The 23,865-nt window shown below is 43.8% G+C and overlaps 1 protein-coding gene across 2 annotated transcripts in view; it reads left to right on the top strand.

Annotated features, from left to right (window-relative positions):
- VWA8 (von Willebrand factor A domain containing 8) overlaps positions 1 to 23,865 on the top strand; it is a 105,798-nt gene that overhangs the window by 29,180 nt on the left and 52,753 nt on the right. For both annotated transcript variants that reach the window (XM_087938043.1, XM_087938042.1), the window contains exons 15-25: positions 1,234 to 1,402; positions 1,593 to 1,670; positions 6,149 to 6,264; positions 8,672 to 8,778; positions 11,261 to 11,367; positions 15,356 to 15,427; positions 17,374 to 17,450; positions 18,523 to 18,598; positions 19,955 to 20,090; positions 22,138 to 22,257; positions 23,614 to 23,819. In XM_087938043.1, coding sequence (XP_087794169.1) covers positions 1,234 to 1,402; positions 1,593 to 1,670; positions 6,149 to 6,264; positions 8,672 to 8,778; positions 11,261 to 11,367; positions 15,356 to 15,427; positions 17,374 to 17,450; positions 18,523 to 18,598; positions 19,955 to 20,090; positions 22,138 to 22,257; positions 23,614 to 23,819 — 1,264 coding nt within the window. The remainder of the gene's footprint in view (positions 1 to 1,233; positions 1,403 to 1,592; positions 1,671 to 6,148; positions 6,265 to 8,671; positions 8,779 to 11,260; positions 11,368 to 15,355; positions 15,428 to 17,373; positions 17,451 to 18,522; positions 18,599 to 19,954; positions 20,091 to 22,137; positions 22,258 to 23,613; positions 23,820 to 23,865) is intronic.

Here is a 23,865-nt window from a genome sequence, read left to right as displayed (position 1 = left end):
TCAATCAGTGGAACAACGTGCCTCCAGAAGTTGTGAGTGCTCCAACACTGGAGGTTTTCAAGACGGGATTGGACAAGGATTTGCCTGAAATGGTACTGGGAATCCTGCCTAAGCAGGGGGTTGGACTAGAAGACCTTCAAGGTCCCTTCCAGCTCTGTTATTCTAATTCTAACAGAAATGCAGAAACAGAACCTGTGTAGAAGAATAGGCAGAGCCTGGGGGTGGAGTCAAGAGAGGAATCGGCCTGGAATCATTACATTGTCACAAACGGTCTAAGTCCAACCTCTTCTTGAATTCTGTTCATTCTTATCTAGCATCAATTTAGTGCTGACAATTGTCTAGATTCTTGTGTGAAAGCACGAGCCATAAATCCACCTAATCAGAACTTAGCGTGTTTCCTTTGCACTAACATCTTGGTTTTAAATAATGTTCAGCTTCCCTTCAGTTGTGAAATGGTGTAGGGTCTCCTGCTTGGGCAGGGGGTTGGATTAGATCAGGGGTCGCCAACCTCTTGGACCTCAGGGACCCCCAAACTCGTAGTTTTAAATCCCGCGGACCCTGTGAAAATCCCCTAAAAAGTATACAGGAAAATTCCCCACCCCATCTTCCTACCGATCGATCGTTCTTTATTTGGGATACTGTCTCCAGATCCATTCTCAGGGGGAGACAGAGAGAGACTTTTGGCTTCGTGCAAGGAAAGCAGCAGAAGCCGCAGAAGTCTTTCTTTCTCTCCCGCAAACTCTGCCAGAAATGAGTCTTTGCAGCACAGCCTCTTGGAGCAGGAGGCCTTGCAGGGTCCCAAAGACTCCTTTCTGGCAGTTTGGGGGAGAGAAAGAAAGATTTTTGCTGCTTTCCTTGCGTGCAACCAAAAGCAGAAGAAGAAAGAAGCAGCCCGGTGGCCAGGCCAGGCATGTGGGGTGAGTGGGGCAAGTCCCCCCCCCTTCGCCCTTTCCCCATCTCCCCTCACTCCCTCGTGTTGGTCACAATGCAAGCGACGCAAGCCTTGTGTTCCCGCGCAGCCTGAATTAATTGCTTTGGGGGGTAATATTTCTCCGTGGACCACCCAAATTTTCTCGCGGACCACCGGTGGTTCCCAGCCCACTGGTTGGCGAACACTGGATGAGATGACCTACAATCCCTTCCGACTCTGTTAATCTGCTGTAATCTCAACTCTTTACGAGGCAAAACAGCTAGACTTGTGCTCTTTTCTTCTTTTAAATCCTTTTCTCCCAGGGCTATTTTTCCCATCCATCCCTCCTTCCGAGTGATAGCGCTGGCGGAACCGCCTTCTGTCGGAAGTACCACTCAGCAGTGGTTGGGCCCAGAGCTCTTAACGCTCTTCCTGTTCCATTATATGAAGCCGCTGAGCAAGAATGAAGAAATTAAAGTCATTAAAGAGATGGTGAGCGTTGTGTTCTATTTCGCAGATTCTTTTTTTTCCCCTGGCAATGGTGACAATAATTACAAGTCTGATTTTTATTTTTATTTATTTTGGCTGGTTTCAAATTTCCCACTCAGCCAGCCGTAAATCTTCAGGCTCGAATGTAAGTCGTACGTTGAGGTGTTCCGCTAAGTTGCGTTCTTTCTTCCAGGCTCCGAACGTGGCCCGTGCCTCGGCCGAGAAGCTGCTGAAGTTAACCCACAAGCTTCGCGAGACCAACGATCCCACCGTGAGTTTCGAGCTTTCCGGGTTTCGATCCTTCCTCTTGCGTGTCCATCATCGAATCCCTAAAACCACAAACGCACACAGACACACACACAGACACACACACCATTGGCGAAGCCATCAACCATTTTGCAGGCTCTCAGGAAGCGATGTTAAGTTGAGCTCCTTCCTTAGAGGAGTTTTCTATTTGACACATTTTAAGATTGATGTATTTAGAGAGACTTGGCGGCTCAATGGCTACGTGGTGACCCAAAGGGGCGTGGCACAAAGGCAACACAGTCAGATAAGCAAGAAGAGTTCCTTTAAATAGCTCCAACTTTGCCACCAGTGTCCAGGTTGCCTTCGGCCTGGAGAAAAACTCTCCCAGTCACAGCCTTTGATTCTAGAAAATTTAGTCCAAAACAAGGCACACACAAACTGTAACTTAAACTCCAGACTAACCAAACTGAAGTAATTAGCTTGACAGGGCAGGAGAAGGAATTTCAAACTTGAAAGCCGGGCAAAACTCACCACAGTTGGGAAAGTCGCCAGGAACACAGATAAGCCATGACAACACAGGATTAAACTCACGTTTTCTCTCACCAGACACTGCGCTCAGCATGCATCTCTTTTAAACTTCCCTACGTTAGCCACACCTGGGAATGAGAGTTTAAAAGAAATGCATGCTGACTATGGCAGCTGCTGGGAGCAAATGTGACTTTAGCCTGTGTTGTCGTGGCTTATCTGTGTTCCTGGCTTCTTCCCAACCATATTGAGTGTGCCTTCATGTCTGGAATTCTTGCTCCTGCCCTGCCAAACTAATTACCTCATTTTGCCTTGATTGGACTTTAAGTTACAGTTTTTGTTGACCATGTTTTGGACTTGATTCTCTGCAGAGGTTTTTCTCCAGCCAGAAGGTAACCAGGATATTGGGGGCAAAGTTGCAGCGAATATAGCGACTATACTGATTATCTGACTGGGTTGCCTTTGTGCCATGCAATTGGGTCATCACCCCCTTGACTTTATTAGCTTTCACACAAACACTTTACCTTTGCTTTTTTAAATGAGTTGTTCTAAGAAAACAAAATCATCACAATCATCTTCTTCTTCTTTTAATAACCCCATAATCCCCTGCGGGGTGGAGTCTGGGCAACTGAATGGAGCCGAGTGTTTACTGGCCGGATGCCCTCCCTGTTGCCAGTGCGGAGTTACATTCGGCAGATATATTCTCAACGTGCCCAGAGTGAGAGAAATAAATATCTGCCTCTACTTAGGATCGGACTCACAGGCTCCGGTTTATGAGGTGAAAGCTGCACAACTCACTGCACCATTCTTGTTAAGAAAACAAAATAACGTTCGTGCAAACATGTCTTGCAAGATATCACATCGTGGGTCACCTCAACACCGTGTTGTGTCTGAATTTGTTTCCAAGGAGCCAGTCTGAAACGTAGGCTGCCTTCGGGACGGTTTTCTTAAAATGGCAAATTGTCCAGAGGCTACCACATTGAAATGAGTCATTTTTAGCCCTGGAGGAGATTCTTCTTAACGGATGAATAGTGACAAATCATCCACAGGAATGGGGGAAAAATAAGATAAAAATAGCTGGCTCATCGCTGCCAGTTAAACTTCGGGCTTTAGATACCTAGGGAAAAATATAGAAGAAAATCCAGTTGCTTTTTGGAAAAGCGCTTTTGGTACAGTCATGAGCTGGATGGTTGAGAATCTCCATAAACACAGATTGGAGTTTAGGGGTGGCATGATATTGTGTTTCCCTGAACATAAGACCCTGTTGTATACATACATACATGTATGTATGCATGCATGTATGTATCTATGTATAAAGGCACCGGGTTTTATTTTCGGGGGATGTCATCCAGGGGTGGGATTTAAATTCTTTAACAACCGGTTCTGTGGGCGTGGCTTAGTTGGTGGGCGTGGCTTGGTGGTCATGTGACTGGCTGGGTGTGGTCAACTCAGCATCACTCGCATCGAAGCACGCATCCCCTCGCCTGGCCTCTCATGACTGTGAGGATGCTGCAACAGTCGTAAGTGTGAAAAACGGTCACAAGTCACTTTTATCAGTGCCATTGTAACTTTGAATGGTCCCTCCACACAAGCAAAGGAGGGGGGAAAAAAAATCTCTAGAGAAGTTCCTGAGACAGGAAGTCTAGTCCTGCCAAGAATGTAATAAGAGTTAACGGAGAGGCAGTTTCTGTAAGCAACACCAGAATGTTTCCTTCCTGCCTTCCTTACAGGATTAGCCCTGTAATTTCTTCTAACAACCGGTTCTCCGAACTGCTTAGAATGTTAACAACCGGTTCTAGCGAAGAGGTGCAAACCGGTAGAATCCCAGCCCTGATGTCATCCACTGTCTAACCTCACTTGTGCACATTATCCCAGGCCTCCTTTTCGCTGTCAGAGGCCTTCAGGAACTTCTTCTTCTGCAGCCGGCAAGGCTTTCCTGAAGGCCTCTTCAGACGATAATGGAGCTCTGGATCGATCCTGAGCTTCGTTATCAGCTCCAGAGGCCTCCAGGAAAGGCCTTGCCAGCCTTGCCGGCTGCAAAAGAAATGGGCCGACAAGGCAGGTGTTGGAGTGTGCGTGGCCTGGCTACAACTGTCCAAAGGTAAGTAGCAGCTCCACCCATCCTCCATTCCCCACCCTAGCTTAATTTTTACCCCTGCACTCTGGAGTGGGTGGGATCTTAATTAGGGCTTATTTTGGGGGGTAGGGCTTATATTGGGCGCACGTGTAAAAATCAAGCTAGGACTTACTTTCAAGGTAGGTCGTATTTTCAGGGAAACAGGGTATCCGACCCAGCATTGCTATTTCATAGCAAAGTTTCCCATTAGGTTGATATTTGAAAGAGAAAGGCAAAATTGCAGAGAAGTTGCTTTATTCCTTTTTAGTTCCCAGCATGGTCCATCTGTCCGGCAATGCTAGACAGATTTATAAGACATGAATCTCAGCAAGTTGGATTTCCCCTCAAAGATTTGAACGTGCTGGGCCAACGCGAGGTTACTGGCCCCCTTCAGCTGTTAGAGCCACAGATAAAGGCTTTGGTTCGTGTAGTGGTTTTTTTAAATTCACTATTTTGCTTCCTAAGGGGAGAAAGTGCCCCGGTTGCTCCAACAGTAACAAAGCACTGCATTCATCGCTGATTTGGTTTTCTTCTATTCTTTATGGTTTGCTCTCTCTCTCCAAATTGTCCTTTTTTGTCAGTTTATCATGTAAAACACAAAAGCACAAAAACAAATAATAGGAAAAACAGAGGAGGGGAAAGCAGAGGGAAAGAAAGGAAGACAGAGGGGAAGGGAAGGGAAGGGGAGGGAAGAGTTGGGAAAAAGGAAAGGAAAGGAAGAGAGAAGGGAAAGGAAGTGAGAAAGGAAAGGAAGGAGAGAAAAGGAAAGGAAAGGGAGGGAGGACAGAAGGGAAGGAAAAGGAGAAAGGGAAGGAGGGTTGAGAAAGGAAAGGAAAGGAAAGAAAAGGAAAAGGAAGAAGAGAGAAAGGAAAGGAAAGGAAGAGAAAGGGAAGGGAAGGAAAAGAAAGGAAGGAAAGGAAAGGAAGAGAAAGGAAAGGAAAGGAAAGGAAGAGAGAAAGGGAAAGGAAAGGAAAGGAAAGAAAGGAAAGGAAGGAAGAGAAAAGGGAAAGGAAAGGAAAGAGAAGGGGAAAGGAAAGAAAAAGGAAAGAAAAAGGAAAGAGAAGGAAAGGAAGGAAAAGGGAAAGGAAAGGAAAGGAAAGGAGAAAGGGAAGGAAAGGAAAGGAAAGAAGGGAAGGGAAGGGGAAGGAAAAAGGGAAAGGAAAGGAAAGGAAAGGAAGAGAAAAGGGAAAGGAAGAGAAAAGGGAAAGGAAAGGAAAGGAAGAGAGAAGGGAAGGGAAGGAAAAGGAAAGGAAAGGAAAGGAAAGGAAGAGAGAAGGGAAGGGAAGGAAAAAGGGAAAGGGAAGGAAAGGAAAGGAAGAGAAAAGGGAAAGGAAAGGAAAGGAAAGGGAAAGGAAGGAAGGAAGGAAAGGAAGAAAAGGAAAGGAAGGAAAGGGAAAGGAAAGGAAAGGAAGAGGGAAGGGAAGGAAAAAGGAAAGGAAGGAAAGGAAAGGAAAGGAAGGAAGAAAAGGAAAAGGAAGAAGGAAAGGAAAGGAAAGGAAGGAAAGGAAAGGAAAGGAAAGGAAGAGAGAAGGGAAGGAAGGAAAAAGGGAAAGGAAGGTTGGGAAAGGAAAGGAAGAGAGAAGGGGAAGGAAAGGAAGAGGGAAGGGAAGGAAAAAGGGAGGGGAGGGAAGAGTTGGGAAAGGAAAGGAAAGGATAAAGAAAGAAAAGGCAACTCTTAGTATAGCAGAATAAGACTGTAACATCCAACCTCAAGTTTTTACTTTTACAGAGTTTTTCTCCAGGCCGGAAGGTAACTGGGACCCTGGAGGCCAAGTTGGAGCTGATAAAGGGACCTCTACTTATTATCTGGCTTGGTTGCCTCCGGTCATCACAGATAAATCAGTTTCATTTCTCCTTAACAGGCACAATCTCTGGCCTCCTCCTTATCCACCCGCCAACTTTTGAGAATCTGTCGGCGTCTTTCTCACTACCCGGATGAAAGCCTCCACCATGCTATCCATAAAGCTTGTCTCTCTCGGTAGGTTTGGGGTTTTTTGAAGATATCTATCTCTTATATTTGGTAGGCATTTTTGTTTTGTGTCAAGTCTGGAGATGTGTTATTTCTCTCCTCCTTGTTTGAAAGAAGTGGACGAGAAAACTTGGATCAGTGTTATACGTTACGATTCTTGATTCTTGACGAATGTCTCTTTTCTTTTATGTACACTGAGAGCATTTGCACCGAGACAAATTCCTTGTGTGTCCAATCACACTCGGCCAATAAAAGAATTCTATCCTATTCTATCATTGATTCACTGGGATCTCATCAATCCTCCAGGTGTTGGTTGTCCCAAAGGTGCTTTTTTCAGGAGACAACTGGATTGTCTTCTTTTTTTCTTTGAAGACATTTCGCTTTTCATCCAAGAAGCTTCTTCGGTTCTTCTTCAAAACTGAAGAAGCTTCTTGGGTGCGAAGCAAAACCTTCTCAAAGGAAAGGTCTCTATGCAGAGTCTCAATCATTCAGGTGATGGTTGTCCCAAATATGCTTTTGCTCAAGTGGCAACTGGACTTTCTGGTTTATTCTTTTGAAGACGTTTCGCTTCTCATTCGAGAAGCTTCTTCGGTTCTGACTGAAGGGCGGAGGATGGAAGGATTGTTCAGAGTTTTGCAGCAATAATTCAGCACCAGAAAAATCAAACACGGAGGGCTGATGCTTCCTTTAACATCTTTATCAACACAAATAAGTAGATTTTTACAATACCAGTTGTAGATTTCTCCAACATGGAGCAAACTCAAACAGAAGCATGTTGCAAGTAACTTCAGCAGACATGTTTACAAGTGCAGAGCAGAACAGCAACAGCCTCAGCTCAGAAACAGACATCAGTTTCACTTTAGTTCAGCAGGCAAGCAAGTTAGTTTCATCTTCAATAGACAGACTCAGAGCTTAATACAGAGCCACGCCTAAGCTACTTCTAGTTTCAGTTTCCAAACAGTCCTCACTGGCTGACCTAGTTGCTTTGCCTATTCATTGGCTGACCTTGTTACCATCCTCTATTCCAGTTCATGAATATTACTCTGACAAGGATTTATATTCCTTGCAGTCACCTGGCTGTTTCTGAGAGTCGTTGAGGCCACTTGGAGGCTTAACTGTTCCATCTATCCAAGTGGCCTCAATGACTCTCAGAAGGAGCACGAATGACCAGAGGACTGTGAGGAATATAAATCCTTCCGTCTTCCACCCTTCAGTCAGAACGGAAGAAGCTTTTTGGATCAGAAGCGAAACATTCTTCAAAACAAAAGGAAAGTCCAGTTGCCTCTTGAAAAAAAAAAAAGAAAAAAGCACCTTTGGAACTGACCTCCAGGATGACGGCAAAATAGCCGACGCCAAATTGCCGGCATTACAGGTACCTCCTTGACGGTGGTAATCGAGCCCAAAATTTCTTGTCGCTAGGTGAGACCATTGTTCAGCGAGTTTGGTCCCGTTCTACGGCCTTTCTTGCTGTCGTCGTTCAGGGAATCCCTGCAGTTTGCGAAGTTCATAACATGGCCATTAAGTGAGTCGGGCTTCCCTGTTGACTTTGCGTGTCAGAACGTGACTCCGGGACACTGCAACCGACATAAGTACATGCCAGTGGCCAAGCACCTGTGTTTTGATCACGTGACCTCGGCGAGACCCACAATACTCATTCAGCGTGAAAAGTGGTCCCGAGACCCTTTTGTCAATAGCGTTGTAACTTCGAACGGTTGGTCACTAAACGAACTGTCGTAAGTCGAGGACTGCCTGTATTATCTGGGTGAGCAAGGGGAAACGAATTCAGGAGGCAGTAAGCTCAGAAAGGGCCCTTCATGCCCTGATAATATTGAGAGGTGAGAAGATTGCCATAGGACCGTGATGGCGAACCTATGGCACGCCTGCCACAGGCGGCACGCAGAGCCCTTTGTGCCGGCACGTGCGCCCCAGCCTGCACTGCGCATGTGCGTGGCTCCCAGCTGATTTTCGGCCCACTTGAGACTGTTTTCGCCCTCACGGAAGCTCGAGGGAAGCCTCTGCAACCTCGGAAGGCTGAACAATGGGCCTTCCGGAAGTGCCGAAATGGGCCTATTTTTCGGCCTCCCGAGGCTGCAGAGGCTTCCCTCGAGCCTCCGGGAAGGCAAAAACAGCCTCAAGCGGGGCCGAAAATCAGCTGGGAGGCGCACGCGCGCGTAGTGCAGGTGAAGGCGCGGGATGGGGGGTATTGCGTGCATATGCACAGGAGGAGGGCGCGTTGCATTGTGGGCACGCGCTTTCGGCACACCACAACGAAAAGGTTCACCATCACTGCCATAGGATCTGGTCAGGATTTCATCACCTGTAAAAAGTGTGCAGAACAGAGGGTTGGGTTTTTGGGTTTTTTTGCTTGTCTCTGAACCACCCCCCTTTTTATTTATTTTTTCCTGGTGGCATCTAGGTTTTTACCCAATCTGGCCAAATCCGCCTTACATAAGAACCTGTTGGATGCCGAGATCGAATCCCGCCCTGCTGACATCCAGGAAACGGAGGGAAAAGACTTTAGCTGTAAGTTCTGGTTGTGTTTTTCAAAAAATGTATTTTTTTTCCCCTGTTAAATCGTACGCGTACAAACTGGGCCTCAACCCCGTCATTCTTCTAACTCTGGAATCTTGTTTCGTGCATTAACGTCCAAAAGGATCCGAGGTTCCCTGAAGATTTTCCTTCAGAGATGGCTGGATTGAGATCAAGTCGTTTGGATCTTGTCTTATGTTGACTTCTGCCTATGTTATGTTGCATGGAATCAGTCAGCTATGGTCTCGTTTGATTGTTTGGAGACAGTTGGGTCCTTGGTGCTGTCTGAGCTTGGTGGTGGTTTTCTTGCAGACATTTCATGACCCAACTAGGTAACATCATCAATGCTAGAAGGGAGTTGGGTTTCCGGACAGACAGAGGAGGAGGAGGAGGAGGAGGAGAAGGAGAACTGTGGGGTCCTTGGTGCTCTCTGAGCTTGGCAGTTTTCTTGAAGACATTTCATGACCCAACTAGGTAACATCATCAATGCTAGAAGGGAGTGGTGTTTCCAGACAGAAAGAGGAAGAGGAGGAGAAGAGGAGGAAGAGGAGAACTATGGGGTCCTTGGTGCTCTCTGAGCTTGGCAGTTTTCTTGAAGACCTTTCATGACCCAACTAGTTAACGCTCTCAGTGCTTGAAGGGAGTTAGGTTTGCTCTCTGTTTATCGGTTGCACAAAAATACAGTAAATAAACTTCAAGAAATAACTGAAATATAGAAGTGCTTTCTTTGTCAGTGCGGGTGTGAGAGATAATTCTGTCTATCACATTTATTTAAGGTATTTACCTCCTAACTAGGGTGTGATAGATAATTCTATCACACCCTAGTTAGGAGGTAAATACCTTAAATAAACGAATTATTACGCCTAGTCTGATCACCTGTTAACGAGAAGCAGATTGCCAGAATCCGGTCTTCTTACCCGTCATTTCATTGCAGCTTTTAATCACAAGCTAAAATGAGCTAATCTTTAACAGACATTTAATGGGGTTGCTTGTAAAATCTGCAACATCCACTTTATGTTACAAAAACAACAGCGCTGTGATAATTACTTGGTCCTGTTTTTGCTTGTTTGTTTATCTTTGCTGCGTAGAAAATGTGTTAAAACAATTTAGGGTAAATGTTTTAGCAGGAGGTCCTGTTGAACGGGGAATATATACATTTTTAAAATAATCACCTATTCTATTGTTTATAATACAGTATAGGATGGTTACATTTTCTGAATTGTTCCACTGACGTACCATACAGGAGCTAATGATAGATAATTTGCCTGTTCATCCAATTGGGAACAGTAACAATACAGATGGATATTCATTGCTGATTTTAAAATACAAGAAGCTATTTTCTTATTAGAAATCCATATTAATGATTTAGCCTAAATAGTTGGTTGCTGTTTATGCTAATTTGTGTTCTCTATTTTGGGCTTCAGTATGCTTACCAAAATATCTAGATTTTTCAAGATGGTGATTTTTTTTTCTGTATTTTTCTGCACAGAAGGATTAAATAATATGCATCTTTTTTATATTTGCAATAAATTTAAAGCAGTAAGTGATTAGACCCCTATGTTTGTGTAGAAACTTTTAAACCTTTGTTCTTTTCTACAGTGCAAATCTAGATCGGTTGTTTTGTGCACGTTTTTATATTGCAACAAATCAATCACTACTATCACATAATTTGCACTGTGAATTTTCGATGCCAAAGGAACTAGCTGAAATGGTAGTTACAATGCTTACATGGCACGCAAAAAATATTTTAAGGGTATAATGATATTAGCTTCGTTTTTTAAGAGTAGTGCGCATTTTGATTTGACCAGCTGCGTTTTTGCAGATTTCTATGGCAGGAAATCCCACAACTTGGATTGCAAGGAAAGGAAATAATCTCGCAGCGCAAATCATGGTTACATCTTGCTTTTCTAAAAGGCCAGGGTTAGATAGTCTAACAAACATCAAGCTAATCATCATCTCCATTTAACCAGTCTGGCAACTGAATGGAGCTAGCAGAGTGTTTTCATAGCCGGATGCCCTTCCTGTCGCCAATGCGGAGTTTTGTCCAGCAGATATCTCAGAGGTCCCCAAACTTGGCAACTTTAAGACGCCGCTGGCTGAGCAATTCTGGGAGTTGAAGTCCACAAGTCTTAAAGTTGCCAAGTTTGGAGACCTCTGAGATATATTCTCAGCGTGCCCAGAACGAGAGAAATAATCTGCCTCTCCCTGGGATCGAACTCACAGCCTTCAGATTGTGAGGCGAGAGCTCCGCCTCTAGGCCATCGCACCCACTCCTGCAAACATCAAGCCGATATCTCGAAGCAAACATAGCGGACATCGAGATGCATGTATAACCAAGTAACATTTCAAAAGCAACTTTGAAGTCTTTCTCAAAGGACTTTCCAAAATTAAACATTTCCGTTGCATTTAGAATGGAAATAGTTGTGCCCCTGTGGGCATAAAGTGATGATGATCCTTGATTTGTGTGAACATCCAGGTGAAATCAAGTCCGGAGTCCTCAGGATTGGGAGTGTCCAAATTCCAGTTTATAATCCCTACGAGAGCATGAAAGTGCCTGACGTTCTTTTCTATGAAAACCCGCAAGTAAGTATCTCTTGATCTCGTTCTGATCTAGACTTCCTTAAGAAAGCATAAAACACAATTCTTAAGTCCCGGCAAAACCTCTTTTTTTATTTCCACGGCTGTGAATTATGTTCATTCACAGCCTGCCAGGCTTTGCAAACGGTCTTTCAGGGGAATGTTGATAAAATACCCACCTTATCGCACTTGGCCTGTGGTGGTTAGCCGGCAGCAGGCGCGGACAGCTGAGGAGAACGAGGACTCAGATGAGGGGCCAGGACCATCAGTGTGTGGCCTTCAGAGATTGTGGGGGCTGGCAGCAGCGATGAGGAGGTTCCCGAGGAGTTTGTGCCAAGTGCGCGTGCACAAAGGATTGCTCGCAGGAAAGAGCAGCTGCAACAGCACGGGTAGCTCGGGAGTAAGGCTGCAAGGTAATGGCCCCTCCTTCAAGAAGATAAAAGCCAGCTGTGAAGCGAACGTTCTTTGCAGAAGGCAAAAACGTTTTGAAACTCCAGCCTCGTGGACATTCCAGTATCCTGTGTTTGCATTTGAAGATTCTTGTATTCCAAATTATTTCTTGTCTGTTATCTTTTGGCAGTCTGCACAGTTTGGCAAGGCTTGTGCTTATCACAGCTAATTGTTTTGTAGAAGCATTACAAGGTTTCTGTTCCTTTTGGATTGTGTTTGATTTGTTGGAAAAGGGCGTGGGTCAGAACAGCGGCCAGAGAATGAATTGCCAAGCACAGGGCAAGGCCAGACTTGAATTTTTCAAACAGAATTTTTCAATGCTTGAACCAACAAGACGAACTTATTGCTTCCTGCAAAAGTTCACGTCCCTTTGATGTCCTATGGGAGGGGCCAATCATCTCCAAGATGTGGCCTTACTCCTGAGTTGACCCTGCTCTCTCAATTGTTCTTGTCTTCTGACAGTCCTGTGCATGCGCAGGCTGGGAACCGGCGCCAGAAACTCCCCCACCTCACTGCCGTCTGAGTCTGAAGGCAGCTGATGACGGCCAGCCTGCCCTGGCCCCATCTCTGCCTCCGATGCAGAGCCCTCGTCCGAGCCCTCTTCAACCTCCAAGACCAGCCCAGGTTCCTCTCCAACCTCCTCACTACTCATTGTCCGACTCTGTTGCCAGCTCCGTCAGCTGCCGGCGGGCCCACAACAGATCTCCTCTTCTTTCAGACAGATGAAGACTATCTCTTGGCTGGTTGAGGTCCAAAACGGGTGCAATTTGGCATTTTTGAGATCCCCAAAACAGCTATTAGGGTGGAAGCTTGCCTGTTGTGAAGGGTGCATCCTATAGGGATAGGATGTAAGATAGAAGGACCCTATCTTCAGTCTTCTCAAGAATAACCACACTCAGTTCCTTCACTCTCTCTTTATTGGACAGCTCTTTGTCCCCTCTGCACTTCTCTAAGCCTGTTCTAGGTTGACCTCATCCTTCTTCTAGTATGGCATCCAGGAATGGACATTCGATCCATCAAGACTGAATAAAGGTTTCCCCATAATTGCATGTTCTGACCCAGGCTTCGTCAAACGTACTTAAACACAAGCTTGTTTTAAAAGCAAAAGCTATTTTATTGCAACACTAGGAATTACTTTCATTCCCAGCCAGAACTAATTATAGTTCCCCAAGATAAGCACACGCCTTTCAGTGCTGTGAAATGCTGCCAAAAACAGAAGTCTCCAATTATCCCAGAAATCAATCGAAATACCAGAAAAAAAAAATGAACCAGAGCTTCAAGGAGGACTTGGAACTGATCAAACTACTTTGCTTCCTGCAAAGGTTTTGTCATCTTTGCCTGACTTTTATCTCTTATGGGAGGGACAATCACCTCCCTACCTTACTCCCAAGTCACCCCTTTTGTTTCAGCTGCTCTCACCTTCTAGCAGCTCTGCACACTGGGAAGAGGCTCCCCTTATTCCTCTGCCTTGCTGCTGCCAGGCTCCAGAATCAGCACCCCAGTCCCAGATGGTCCTGGCCCCATCTCTGGATCGGATGCAGGACCCTCATCCGAATCCTCTCCAGACTCCCTGAATGGTCCCCGTTCTTCCTCTCTGTCCGATTCCACTGCCGTCTGCATCGGCTGCCGGCGAGCTAAACATTGCAAAACAGTTCTCCGTTGACCCAAGGATGCTTTTTTCAAGAGGCAACTGGAATTTTCTTTGTTTTTCCTTGAAGGCGTTTCGCTTCTCATCCAAGAAGCTTCTTCCATTCTGACTTAACGGTGGAGAATGGAAGGATTTATATTCCTTGCAGTCCTCTGGTCGTTAGCGCTCTTTCTGAGAGTCGTTGAGGCCACTTGGACAGATAACCAGATAAACTTCCAAGTGGCCTCAATGTCTCTCGGAGGCAAAATCCTAATGACCTGATGACGGCAAGGAATATAAATCCTTCCGTTCTCCACCATTCCTGCAGAACTGAAGAAGCTTCTTTGGGGGAGAAGCGAAACCTCTTCAGGGAAAAATAAAGAAAGCCCAGTTGCTTCTTGGAAAAAGCACCTTTGGGACAACCATGTCCTGGAAGACTGAGAACCTGAAGAGACAGCTCTTCATTGATTTAGTCAAACTGCATCGGCCTTTTCCGCAACGTATTAGGTTAGTGATTCAACTTTTATTATTTTTTTAACTGTCTAAAATTAAATCCTAAACTATTTTTACAAGCAAAATACAGCAGGGTAATAATCTCTATTCTCTAATTGTGCAGTGGATTTCTGGTTTTTTCCCAAGTCAAGAACTTTGCCTTTCTTTCTGTTGTGTGTCTTCAACTATATTTAGCTCAATTCTGGAACATATCCAAGAGCATTGGGAGGGCATTATTGCTGCCTTTTTAATTATTGTCTGTGAAGAATCTGGAAAATGTCTTCCGTTTTAAATCCCAAAGAAGGGTATTGTGTTCTCGGGGTTCTGATGAGCCATTCTTGATTGGATTACGGCTGAGTAGAAATGAAACCTGGAATATTCGTGTGGTTTCAGACATCAGTCCTATAAGAATTGTGGAACAGTTTTATGGAACGAGTAAGGTACATGGTGACACACACACACACACACACACACACACACACACACTTCTCCTAAACTCTTCATCATCTCCCAGTGCAGCATTACCTCTGGGTTGTCAACTCATAAAATATTTCTATGGTCTCTTTAGAGTTGCCAACAGAAAGGGAAAGAGGAGCAATGCGGCAGCTTGCAAAACCGAAACTGCATTCCATAAATGTTTTCAAAGATAGTAACTAGGTGACTGAAGTTTCTGCCAAGCAAAATGCTCATGATTGATGATTCTTGGCTACGGGTGTGTCCCATTGGAGGATATGAATTATGATACACCCAGGGGGTGAAGGGGAAACTAGGGTCAAGGGTGACAATGAATGATATGTCTCAGAGTCAGCTATGCCCAGGCAGTGCCGGACATGTTTACTCCTAATAAATCTTCTTTTAAGTTTTGGAAGTTTGGCTAGAGACTCATGATTTAATTGGGAGTAAGTGCCAGAGCCCTGACACGGGTCTGTTCACTCCCAAAGCACCTTCCTTTCTCTCCCTTCCATTGAAGTCCCTACCCAGAATAGCAGGACCATAGTAACAATTCCAATAAACAATAATATTTGTATCTCAGGCTTTGGTGCTTTCTGAGTTTGGTGGTTTTCTTGCAGACGTTTCATTACCCAACTATCATCATTGCTAGAAGGGAGTGAGCATGGAGGGAGGAAGAGGATTGTGGGCTCCTTGGTGCTCTCTGAACTTGGTAGTTTTCTTGCAGACGTTTCGTTACCCAGCTAGCTAACATCATCAGTGCTGGTGATGGTGTTACCTAGTTGGATAATGAAACGTCCGCAAGCAACCCAGCTCAGGGAGCACACAGGACCTCTTGTAGTAGTGATTGTACAGAAAGATAAAAAAATTTGTTTCTGCTGACTCGGAAGAATGATTACAGTATTCATAAGTGTGGTTTTGTTCCTCGCTTGTTTCCGTTCCGATTTTAAAACGTGAGTCTCTTTTCTTTATTAGCATATGATGGTGATGGAAGACATGTTAAAAGATTTTTTGCTCGGAGAACATCTCCTTTTAGTTGGTAACCAGGTAAGAACAATCAAACTTTATCAAATCAGTTTTCTACGTTTAAACATACAACATTCTTTGTACATATCAATTTCACTAAAATGTAAATGCGATTTCCACATAAATGTCAATAAATCTGGCTGTGGCCTTGCCCGAAATAATAAAACGGTTTAAGCTTCCTGCTCATTGATGCCCTGTTGTCCCTGAAAAATACGACCTACCCTGAAAGTAAGCCCTAGCTTGATTTTTACACATGCGCCCAATATAAGCCCTACTCCCCAAAAATAAGCCCTAATTAAGATCCCTCCCATTCCAGAGTGGACGGGTAAAAATTAAGCTAGAGTGGGGAGGAGAGAGGTTGGAACTTACCTTTGGACAGTTGTAGCCAGACTTCACACACCCTGACACCTGCCTTGCCGGCCCATTTCTTCTGCCACTGGCAAGGCTGGCAAGGCTTTCCTGAAGGCCTCTGGAGCTGGTAACAAAGCTGTGGATCGATCCTGAGGCTACAGGGGCCTTCAGGAATGCCTTGCCTGGCTGCAGGAGAAGTTCCTGAAGGCCTCTGACAGCAAAAAGGAGGCTGGGGGTGACACACGCAAGTGAGGTGAGTCAGATAATGACATCCCCTGAAAATAAGACCTGGTGCCTTTTTTGGTGGCAAAAAAAATATATAAGACAGGGTCTTGTTTTCGGGGGAAACAAGACAGTAGCTAGACTGCCATTAGTCATAACTGAAGTGATGATACGTATGAGGAATTAGATAGCTCTCTGTGTGTGTGTTTTGTGTGTGTTTGTGTGTATGTGTATAAACAGTTATCTGGGAATTGTGTTTGGTTAATAAAACCTGGCTGATTTAAAATAAAACCTAGTTGCAGCTGTGATGGGATTTCATGCCAAAATCAATGCCTCCCTGGATATTTTACTATAGGTGGGTGGACATTAGGCAACTGATGAATTCTTTGCATGAAAAATATTCATAGAAAATCTTCCCTTTCAATTTAAGAATATAAATAAAGCTGTTTGTTTGCAAGTTAACGTAGGTTTCAAGTTTATTTACAATGTGCACAGGTAGTCCTTGACTTACCACCTGTGATGACAATAACCAAGTCACAAAAATAGAATAAAGTCCCTTTAATGCCTCCAACTTGGCCCCAATGTCCAATTATCCTCGGCTGGAGATCAAACTCTTAAAGAAAACAGCTTACGGAGGGGGTAAATGCAGCCCGCACCCAAAGTAAAGTTAGTTCGAAATAAAAAACCCAACACAAGCCACACTGAAGGAATTACTACGGTAGGCAAGGATGATTAATTGCAGACTTCTACCAGATAATGCAGCAACCACAGTTGGGAGGAAGCCAAAACATAGATAAGCTCTGACAAGAATAATGCACGCTTTGCTTCCAGCACTGGGCCATGCGCAGTTTGTCCTTTTAAACAGTCCTCCCAGCTGCAGCCCATGAAGGGGATCAGGGCCCCTTCCTCCCCCGTAAACCACGCCACTCATGTTTCTCATGTTTCAGATTCCAACGGGGGCATGACACCACTGTTCATTTAGTGACAGTTCAAAGCGACGAAGGCACTGAAAAAAAAAAGTGACTTCGCTTCACAACCATGTGATTCACTTAATGTCTGTGGCAAGAAAATGGGACCAAGCTGAGGGCTATCTGTAATGTAGCCGCGAGGCGTTTTCGGCCGTTAACCCTGCAGAAAATCAATCTTCCCTTTTGATTTAAAAATACAATTGACGCTGTAATGTTTGCCAGAAGCCCCTTGATTTAATACTGGTTTTATGTGGGTCTTAGCCTGATTGTAATAATGTTGTATGTAATCTCCAATAATGTAGCCTGGTGTTTTAGTGCCAGAAACTCAGGGCTATTCTCATTTTAGCTCCCGAAATTTGTAGTCTGTTTCTCCCTATCTTCACCCCTCAAATCATCCCTCATTTGTGGTTGCCTTGTGGTTTGCAGGGCGTGGGGAAAAATAAAATTGTCGACAGATTCCTTCACCTGTTGAATCGACCAAGGGAATATTTGCAGCTGCACAGGTAAGCCCAGCTTTGGATGGTGGGATTCTTGCTGTCAACTTTTGGGGTTAACAAAAGGCTTTTTTTTTTTTAAATTAAAAAACAAACCAACATTTATTTACATTTTATGTTTCTTAACTGCTCTCTCTGTCAGAGAGGGACTCTGGTTTCCCTTCAGATTCTGTATGAGTGTGTGTGTGCATACACACACACACACACACACACACACACACACAATCTGAAGAGTTTTTATATATCTCTGTCTGTCTGTCTGTCTATCTTCCTATTCTATCTCTATCGACCTATCTTTATCTATCTCCCAATTCTATCTCTGTCTACCTCTTTTTATCTATCTGTCTATCTTATCTATCTCCCTATTCTATCTCCAATTCTACCTACCTATCTATCATCTATCTGTCTGTCTGTCATCTATCATCTTATCTATTATCTATATCTATCTGTCTATCATCTATCATCTCGATCATTTATACCTATCATCTATCATCTATATCTATCTATCCTCTATCTATCTATCATCTATCTGTCTATTTGTCTATCATCTATCTAACATCTATATCTAGCTATCATCTAGCTATCATCTATTATCTATCTAGTTATCATCTACATCTATCATCTCTCTCTCCGCGTGTGTGCATGTGTGCCCAAAATTGGTCGTCATGTTGGGCAGAACTCATTTAAACAACCGCTTAGCAATGTTAATTCTGGAAGAAAATCTTTACTGTGTTCATAAATCGAGGACCGCCTGAATTCCAGATCTGCTTAACGCCCTTAGGTTTCTCCAATTGGAATCCAAATCCCCAGCTTGAATATTGTGGCTTTTTGTGGCATCTGCTACTCGCCTTTAGGTGGGTGACCTACAAAAATCAGCTAAAAGGGATCTGAAACGAACTGCCTCCTTCTGTGAATTAGGGAGTAGAAAAATAGGACAGCGTGCTAGAAAATGCAGCTTCCCCCTCCCTCTCTCTTCACACACACACACACACACACACACACACACACTTTCCACACAATGCACTGATAGCTGTCAGCTGGGATCTTTGTGTAGAAACCTGTGCCTATTTTCCTTCCCTAGGGACACCACCGTGCAGAGCCTGACGCTGCAGCCTTCTGTGAAAGAGGGCCTGATCGTGTATGAAGACTCTCCCCTCGTAAGCCTCCCCGCGTGGACCACGGCTTGTCCTTCCCCTCGGTGAACTCTGAGACACACACACACACACACACAAACACACACACAGCCGGGACTTCGTGCTGTGGCCCTCGCGGAGTGGAGCACCTGATGAATTCTGGGCTCTCCTCACGTTTTAAGAAAACGGAGTCTTAAATACATTGCATTATACGTTACAATACGTTTTTAGGTAGATGATAGATAGATGGTAAGTAGGTAGGTAGGTAGGTAGATGGACGGATGGATGGACAGATGAAGAGAGACATAACGAAAGATGGACAGCTGGATAGAGAGGTAAGTAGATAGATAGACACAGACAGACAGACAAAGGCGGAGAAAGAGAGAGAAATAGACAAACAGACAGACAGATAGCGGAATATAGACAGAGAGATAGATACAGAGAGATACAGAGACAGAGAAATGGACAGACAGACATAGATAGAGATACAGACTGACTGACACACAGAGAGAAAATAGATAGATACTGGTAGATAGAGGGAGTGATGGGGGAGAGATACAGAGATAGATAGACAGACAGAAATACATACAGACGGACAGATAGATAGACAGACAGACAGAAACTTAGATACTGGTAGATAGAGGGAGAGATTTAGAGAGAGGGAGAGAGAGAGCATGATACAGAGATAGACAGAAATACATACAGACGGACAGAGATAGATAGATAGATAGATAGATAGATAGATAGATAGATAGATAGATCTATCTGATATGATATGATATGATATGATATGATATGATATGATATGATATGATATGATAGAGAGATAGATAGATGGGTGGATAAATGGATAGACAGACAGATCTGATAGGCCACACAGACAGACAGACAGATAGATAGGTACATGCTGGTAGATAGATAGAGGAAGAGATTTAGAGAGAGGGAGAGAGAGAGATACAGAAATAGACAGACAGACAGAAATACATACAAACGGACAGACACAGACAGATAGATAGATAGATAGATAGATAGATAGATAGATAGATAGATAGATAGATAGATAGATAGATAGATTAGAGATAGAGATGGCAGACTGATGGATCAATGGATAGACAGACAGACCAGATAAATGATGGACAGAAGGACAGATGGATGGGTCAGATGAGATAAATGAGAGATGGATAGATGGATGGAAAATAGACAGGAAAACAGATGAGTGAGAGTGAGAAGTGATTTATAGGTCTTGTTTTCTTCTAATCCCCATCCATCCAACATTGGAAATAGAGATCGGATTTTACTTTCTTTGTTGGAATGACCTGGGAATCTTTGGCATTTATTTTCTGTAAAGGTTTTGTCTCGTTCCACCTCATCCCTTTCTAGGTGAAAGCCGTCAAAAAAGGGCACATCCTGATGATTGATGAGGCAGACAAGGCGCCCACCAACGTTACCTGCATCCTGAAAACTTTGGTGGAGAGCGGCGAGATGATTCTGTCAGATGGGAGACGCATTGTTTCGAGTAAGCGGCCCCAGAGAGAAAGCATCACCGGCTTTATTGTAGACGAATAAATTAAGAGCTGTTTATAACATATGCACGAGGGAGTGTAATTTTTTTTCAGAGAAATGGAGGGGATTAGTTATTAATTTATACTAATCGATAGATATAGATATAGACCGACAGAAGTAGGTAGGTAGGTAAGTAGGTAGGTAGGTAGGTAGGTAGATAGATAGATAGATAGATAGATAGATAGATAGATAGATAGATAGATAGATAGATGAGACAGAGACAGAGACAGAGACAGAGACAGAGATAGAGATAGAGATAGAGATAGAGATAGAGATAGAGATAGAGATAGAGATAGATAAGACCACTCACACATCATCACAAAATATCCAGAACTGTAAAGACTACCATCTTGAAATTTGGCATGTCTGTTCCTCTTGGCTTTTAGGGGCTCACTAAGGAAGGATTTTTCTAAATGACCATCAGAGCATTAGAATTTCCTATATTATTATTATTATTAACACGCTCTGATGCTAAGGAGTTCTACTCCCCGTCCCCACCTGAAAAGAAATCTCTTCCAAAGGCAAAACACAAGCAGAGGAGTTTCAGTTTCAGAGGACCCAGAAGCTTTAATACAGAACAGTTGAGCTAAGCTACACCCAGGCTCCTTGCTGTCTCCTTGCTCACACAGCAAATACTGTTTCAGTTTCCAAACAGCCCTCCATTCTCACACACTGACAGGACGCTAGCCAGATGAATACCAATGGATGCTGGTAGGCAGAGGCAGAATTTTTTTCCCTTATTTTTTCCTCCCCCCAAAACTAAGCCCGACCGCATAGTTCCGTAGCGAACTATGCTAGTTTTAAATATACAGTGCATCATGGAAAATGCAACCGTTTTGTTTTGCTTTTTTAAAGAATACAAGCAAGAATTCAACAGGTACATTAGCAGCTTTCTCGCTCTAGAGTAAGCCCAGAGAGATCTGTTGTTTTCCTGCCTTTCATTTAACACTGTTATAATCAGATATTCACACCTGTCATTTGTATAATCTTTAGCATAAATCATGCAAAAAAAAAAAATTAATCAGACCTTACACCTGCAGGAAAAATGCTAGGATATGATGCAAAACCAAAAAAAAAAAATCTCTAAAATATCCTGGCCTCCCCTACTTCCAATCCAGATCTAGTTCCTTTTATCTTTATTCTGGACTTATAACTAAAAATATAAATAGCTACCGGCTGTATGTTTAAAATAGCATATACTGTGGCCCCAAGTTCTTAAAGTAATAAAGTAATTTGGTCTGCTAGTTTGCCCTTTGATCTGAATAGCACCTGAACAAATAAGAATGCTATATTCTTTTAACTGTTACTATTAAACTATCTTTAAGAATTCAAATAAAACAGTTGAATTTATAGCGGTTTAATAGATTTACAGTTTATGGAGACTGATTGCTGTGTTGCTATACGGAGCCCGTACCTGTTATCTCTTTGCTATCTTTTGATTATTATTTTTTTTTTAGATATTTCATGACCCAACTAGGGAACATTATCAGTGCCAGAAGGGAGTGAGGTTTGGGACTCTGACCTCTGAAAAAATAAAATGGTTACTGGAACTGGGCAAGGCTAGTCTAGGGAAGAGAAGGGCCAAGGGAGACAGGATAGCAGCCTTCCAGTATTTGAGGGGCTGCCCCAGAGAGGAGGAAGGGGTCAAGCTATTCTCTAAAGCACCTGAAGGCCAGACAAGGAATAATGGATGGAAACTGAACAAGGAGAGATTCAACCTGGAAATAAGGAGAAACTTTCTGACAGGGAGAACAGTCAACCCATGGAACAGAAGTTGCCTTCAGAAGTTATGGGAGCTTCATCCCTTGAAGCTTTCAGGAAGAGACTGGACTGCCATTTGTCAGAAATGGTATAGGGTGTCCCACTTGGGTGTGGGGTTGGACTGGATGACCTACAAGGTCCCTTCCAACTCTAATTACCTGTTATCTGATAAGCATGTCATTTTTCTCTCTGGAATAAAGTCAGAACGAAAACGCTAATTCTGTTTGTTTAACTTCCAGATCCTACCGCCGCCGATGGGAGAAAAAATGTCATAGTAATTCATCCGGATTTTAGGATGATTGTTTTAGCAAACAGGCCAGGATTCCCTTTCTTGGGGAATGACTTTTTTGGAACCCTTGGTAAGTCAGGCACTGTGTAAAAGCTTCTATTTTATGGTCCTGTCTGTGGGGCGGGAAAGAATGCTACTTTTGTTTCATGAGTCTTGACTGCAGGAAGAAAAAGAAAACTCCCAAGGAAGCTAGTAATTTAGGTGTATTAAAATCCTTTCTTTATTTTAGACTCCTTTGCTGTTTGGAAAAAGAAATATGTATTTTGGGCCATGCATAATTTTCCTAGAAAAATACCCCCCCCTCCAAAAAAGAATGTAAATTAGTGGTGGTTTGTTCTCCGAACTTGTTTAGTTTCCCAATTGTTTTGTCACCAGGAATTTTGGTTGATTGTCCTGTTTATTATGTGGTATAATTATATTATTATCATTATTGTATTATGATTATGTGGTGATGAGGTCACACCAGCTGGATACGTGACTGCATTGTTCTGGACCGAGGCTTCCCAAGATCATGAAGCCGACTCCTCGTCCTGATAAAACCCCTTTTATTTAGATTAAAATGAATTCCTCTCCATCAAAGTCCCGGCCAACAGTCTTTCAAGAGATTTCACAACTGCAGACCTTTATCAGGCTTGCAGAGCTGCCAGGCCGATATCTTCCAAACGCCACGCTGTAGCAGCAATTACTTGGCGAGAAGTCAGGAACAGATCTTCCCCCTAATGAATTGAACGAATTGTCTCCTGCAAAGCCCGCTCCCCTTTTCACTCCTCTTTATTCCCTATGGGAGGGGCCATTCACCGTCCACCTGTGGCTTTACTCCTGAGTCGACCCTTGTTCCTTAGCTGTTCCCTTCTCCTGGCAGCTCTGTGCATGCGCACACTAAGAACAGGCTCCAGCTGTTCTTCTTCCCCACTGATCTCTGACTCCAAAGGCAGCTGATAACTGTCGGACAGCTCCATCTCTGCCTCCGACGCAGAACCCTCGTCAAAGCCTTCCCCAGACTCCAGGACTGGCCCATGGTCTTCCCCGTTATCCACAACATACATAAGACCTGTCAAACCAAAGCAAACTGAAACAAGACACTTCAACCAGGTAATTGATGATGTTACCCACCCTGGTGATGAAACGTTCAGAAACTAAACAGCACGCTGTGAGAACAAATCAGCAACAACCTCTACCACCCGAGCTACAAATATTTCTTTCTTAAGAACGCAAGTCAAAAATAAGCTCCGTTTTGAAGGAGCTAGCAGTAGCTTAGTCGGCAAGCTAAGCTTCAACCCGTTGTGCTTTCTTCAAAAATTTAAAATATCTCGCAGCCCCCCTGTGAGTTCCCTGTGGATCCACAGGTTTTCTTCTTGATTACGCGCGGCAAATGAATGACCGTATTGGACGCCGTTTTCTCCTTTCTTGTCCCTGCTTATTCCAGGAGATATATTTAGCTGTCACGCTGTGGATAACCCTAAACCAAACTCAGAACTGGCCATGCTTCGACAGTACGGACCTGACGTTTCTGACTTGGTTCTCCAGAAACTGGTAGCGGCTTTTGGAGAGCTGCGGAGTTTGGCTGACCAAGGAATCATAAATTATCCTTACTCGACTCGAGAAGTAGTGAACATTGTCAAGCATTTACAGGTACTGTAGGGCTGTTTCTAATCCTGGACAATTCACTAATAATTGA

This window comes from Pseudonaja textilis, chromosome 8, assembly GCF_049901715.1.
Source record: "Pseudonaja textilis isolate UNSWEBS1 chromosome 8, rPseTex1.2, whole genome shotgun sequence".
Taxonomy (NCBI): domain Eukaryota; kingdom Metazoa; phylum Chordata; class Lepidosauria; order Squamata; family Elapidae; genus Pseudonaja; species Pseudonaja textilis.
The sequence above is the reverse complement of the archived record's forward strand: the minus strand, read 5'-3'. Positions and strand labels throughout refer to the sequence as shown.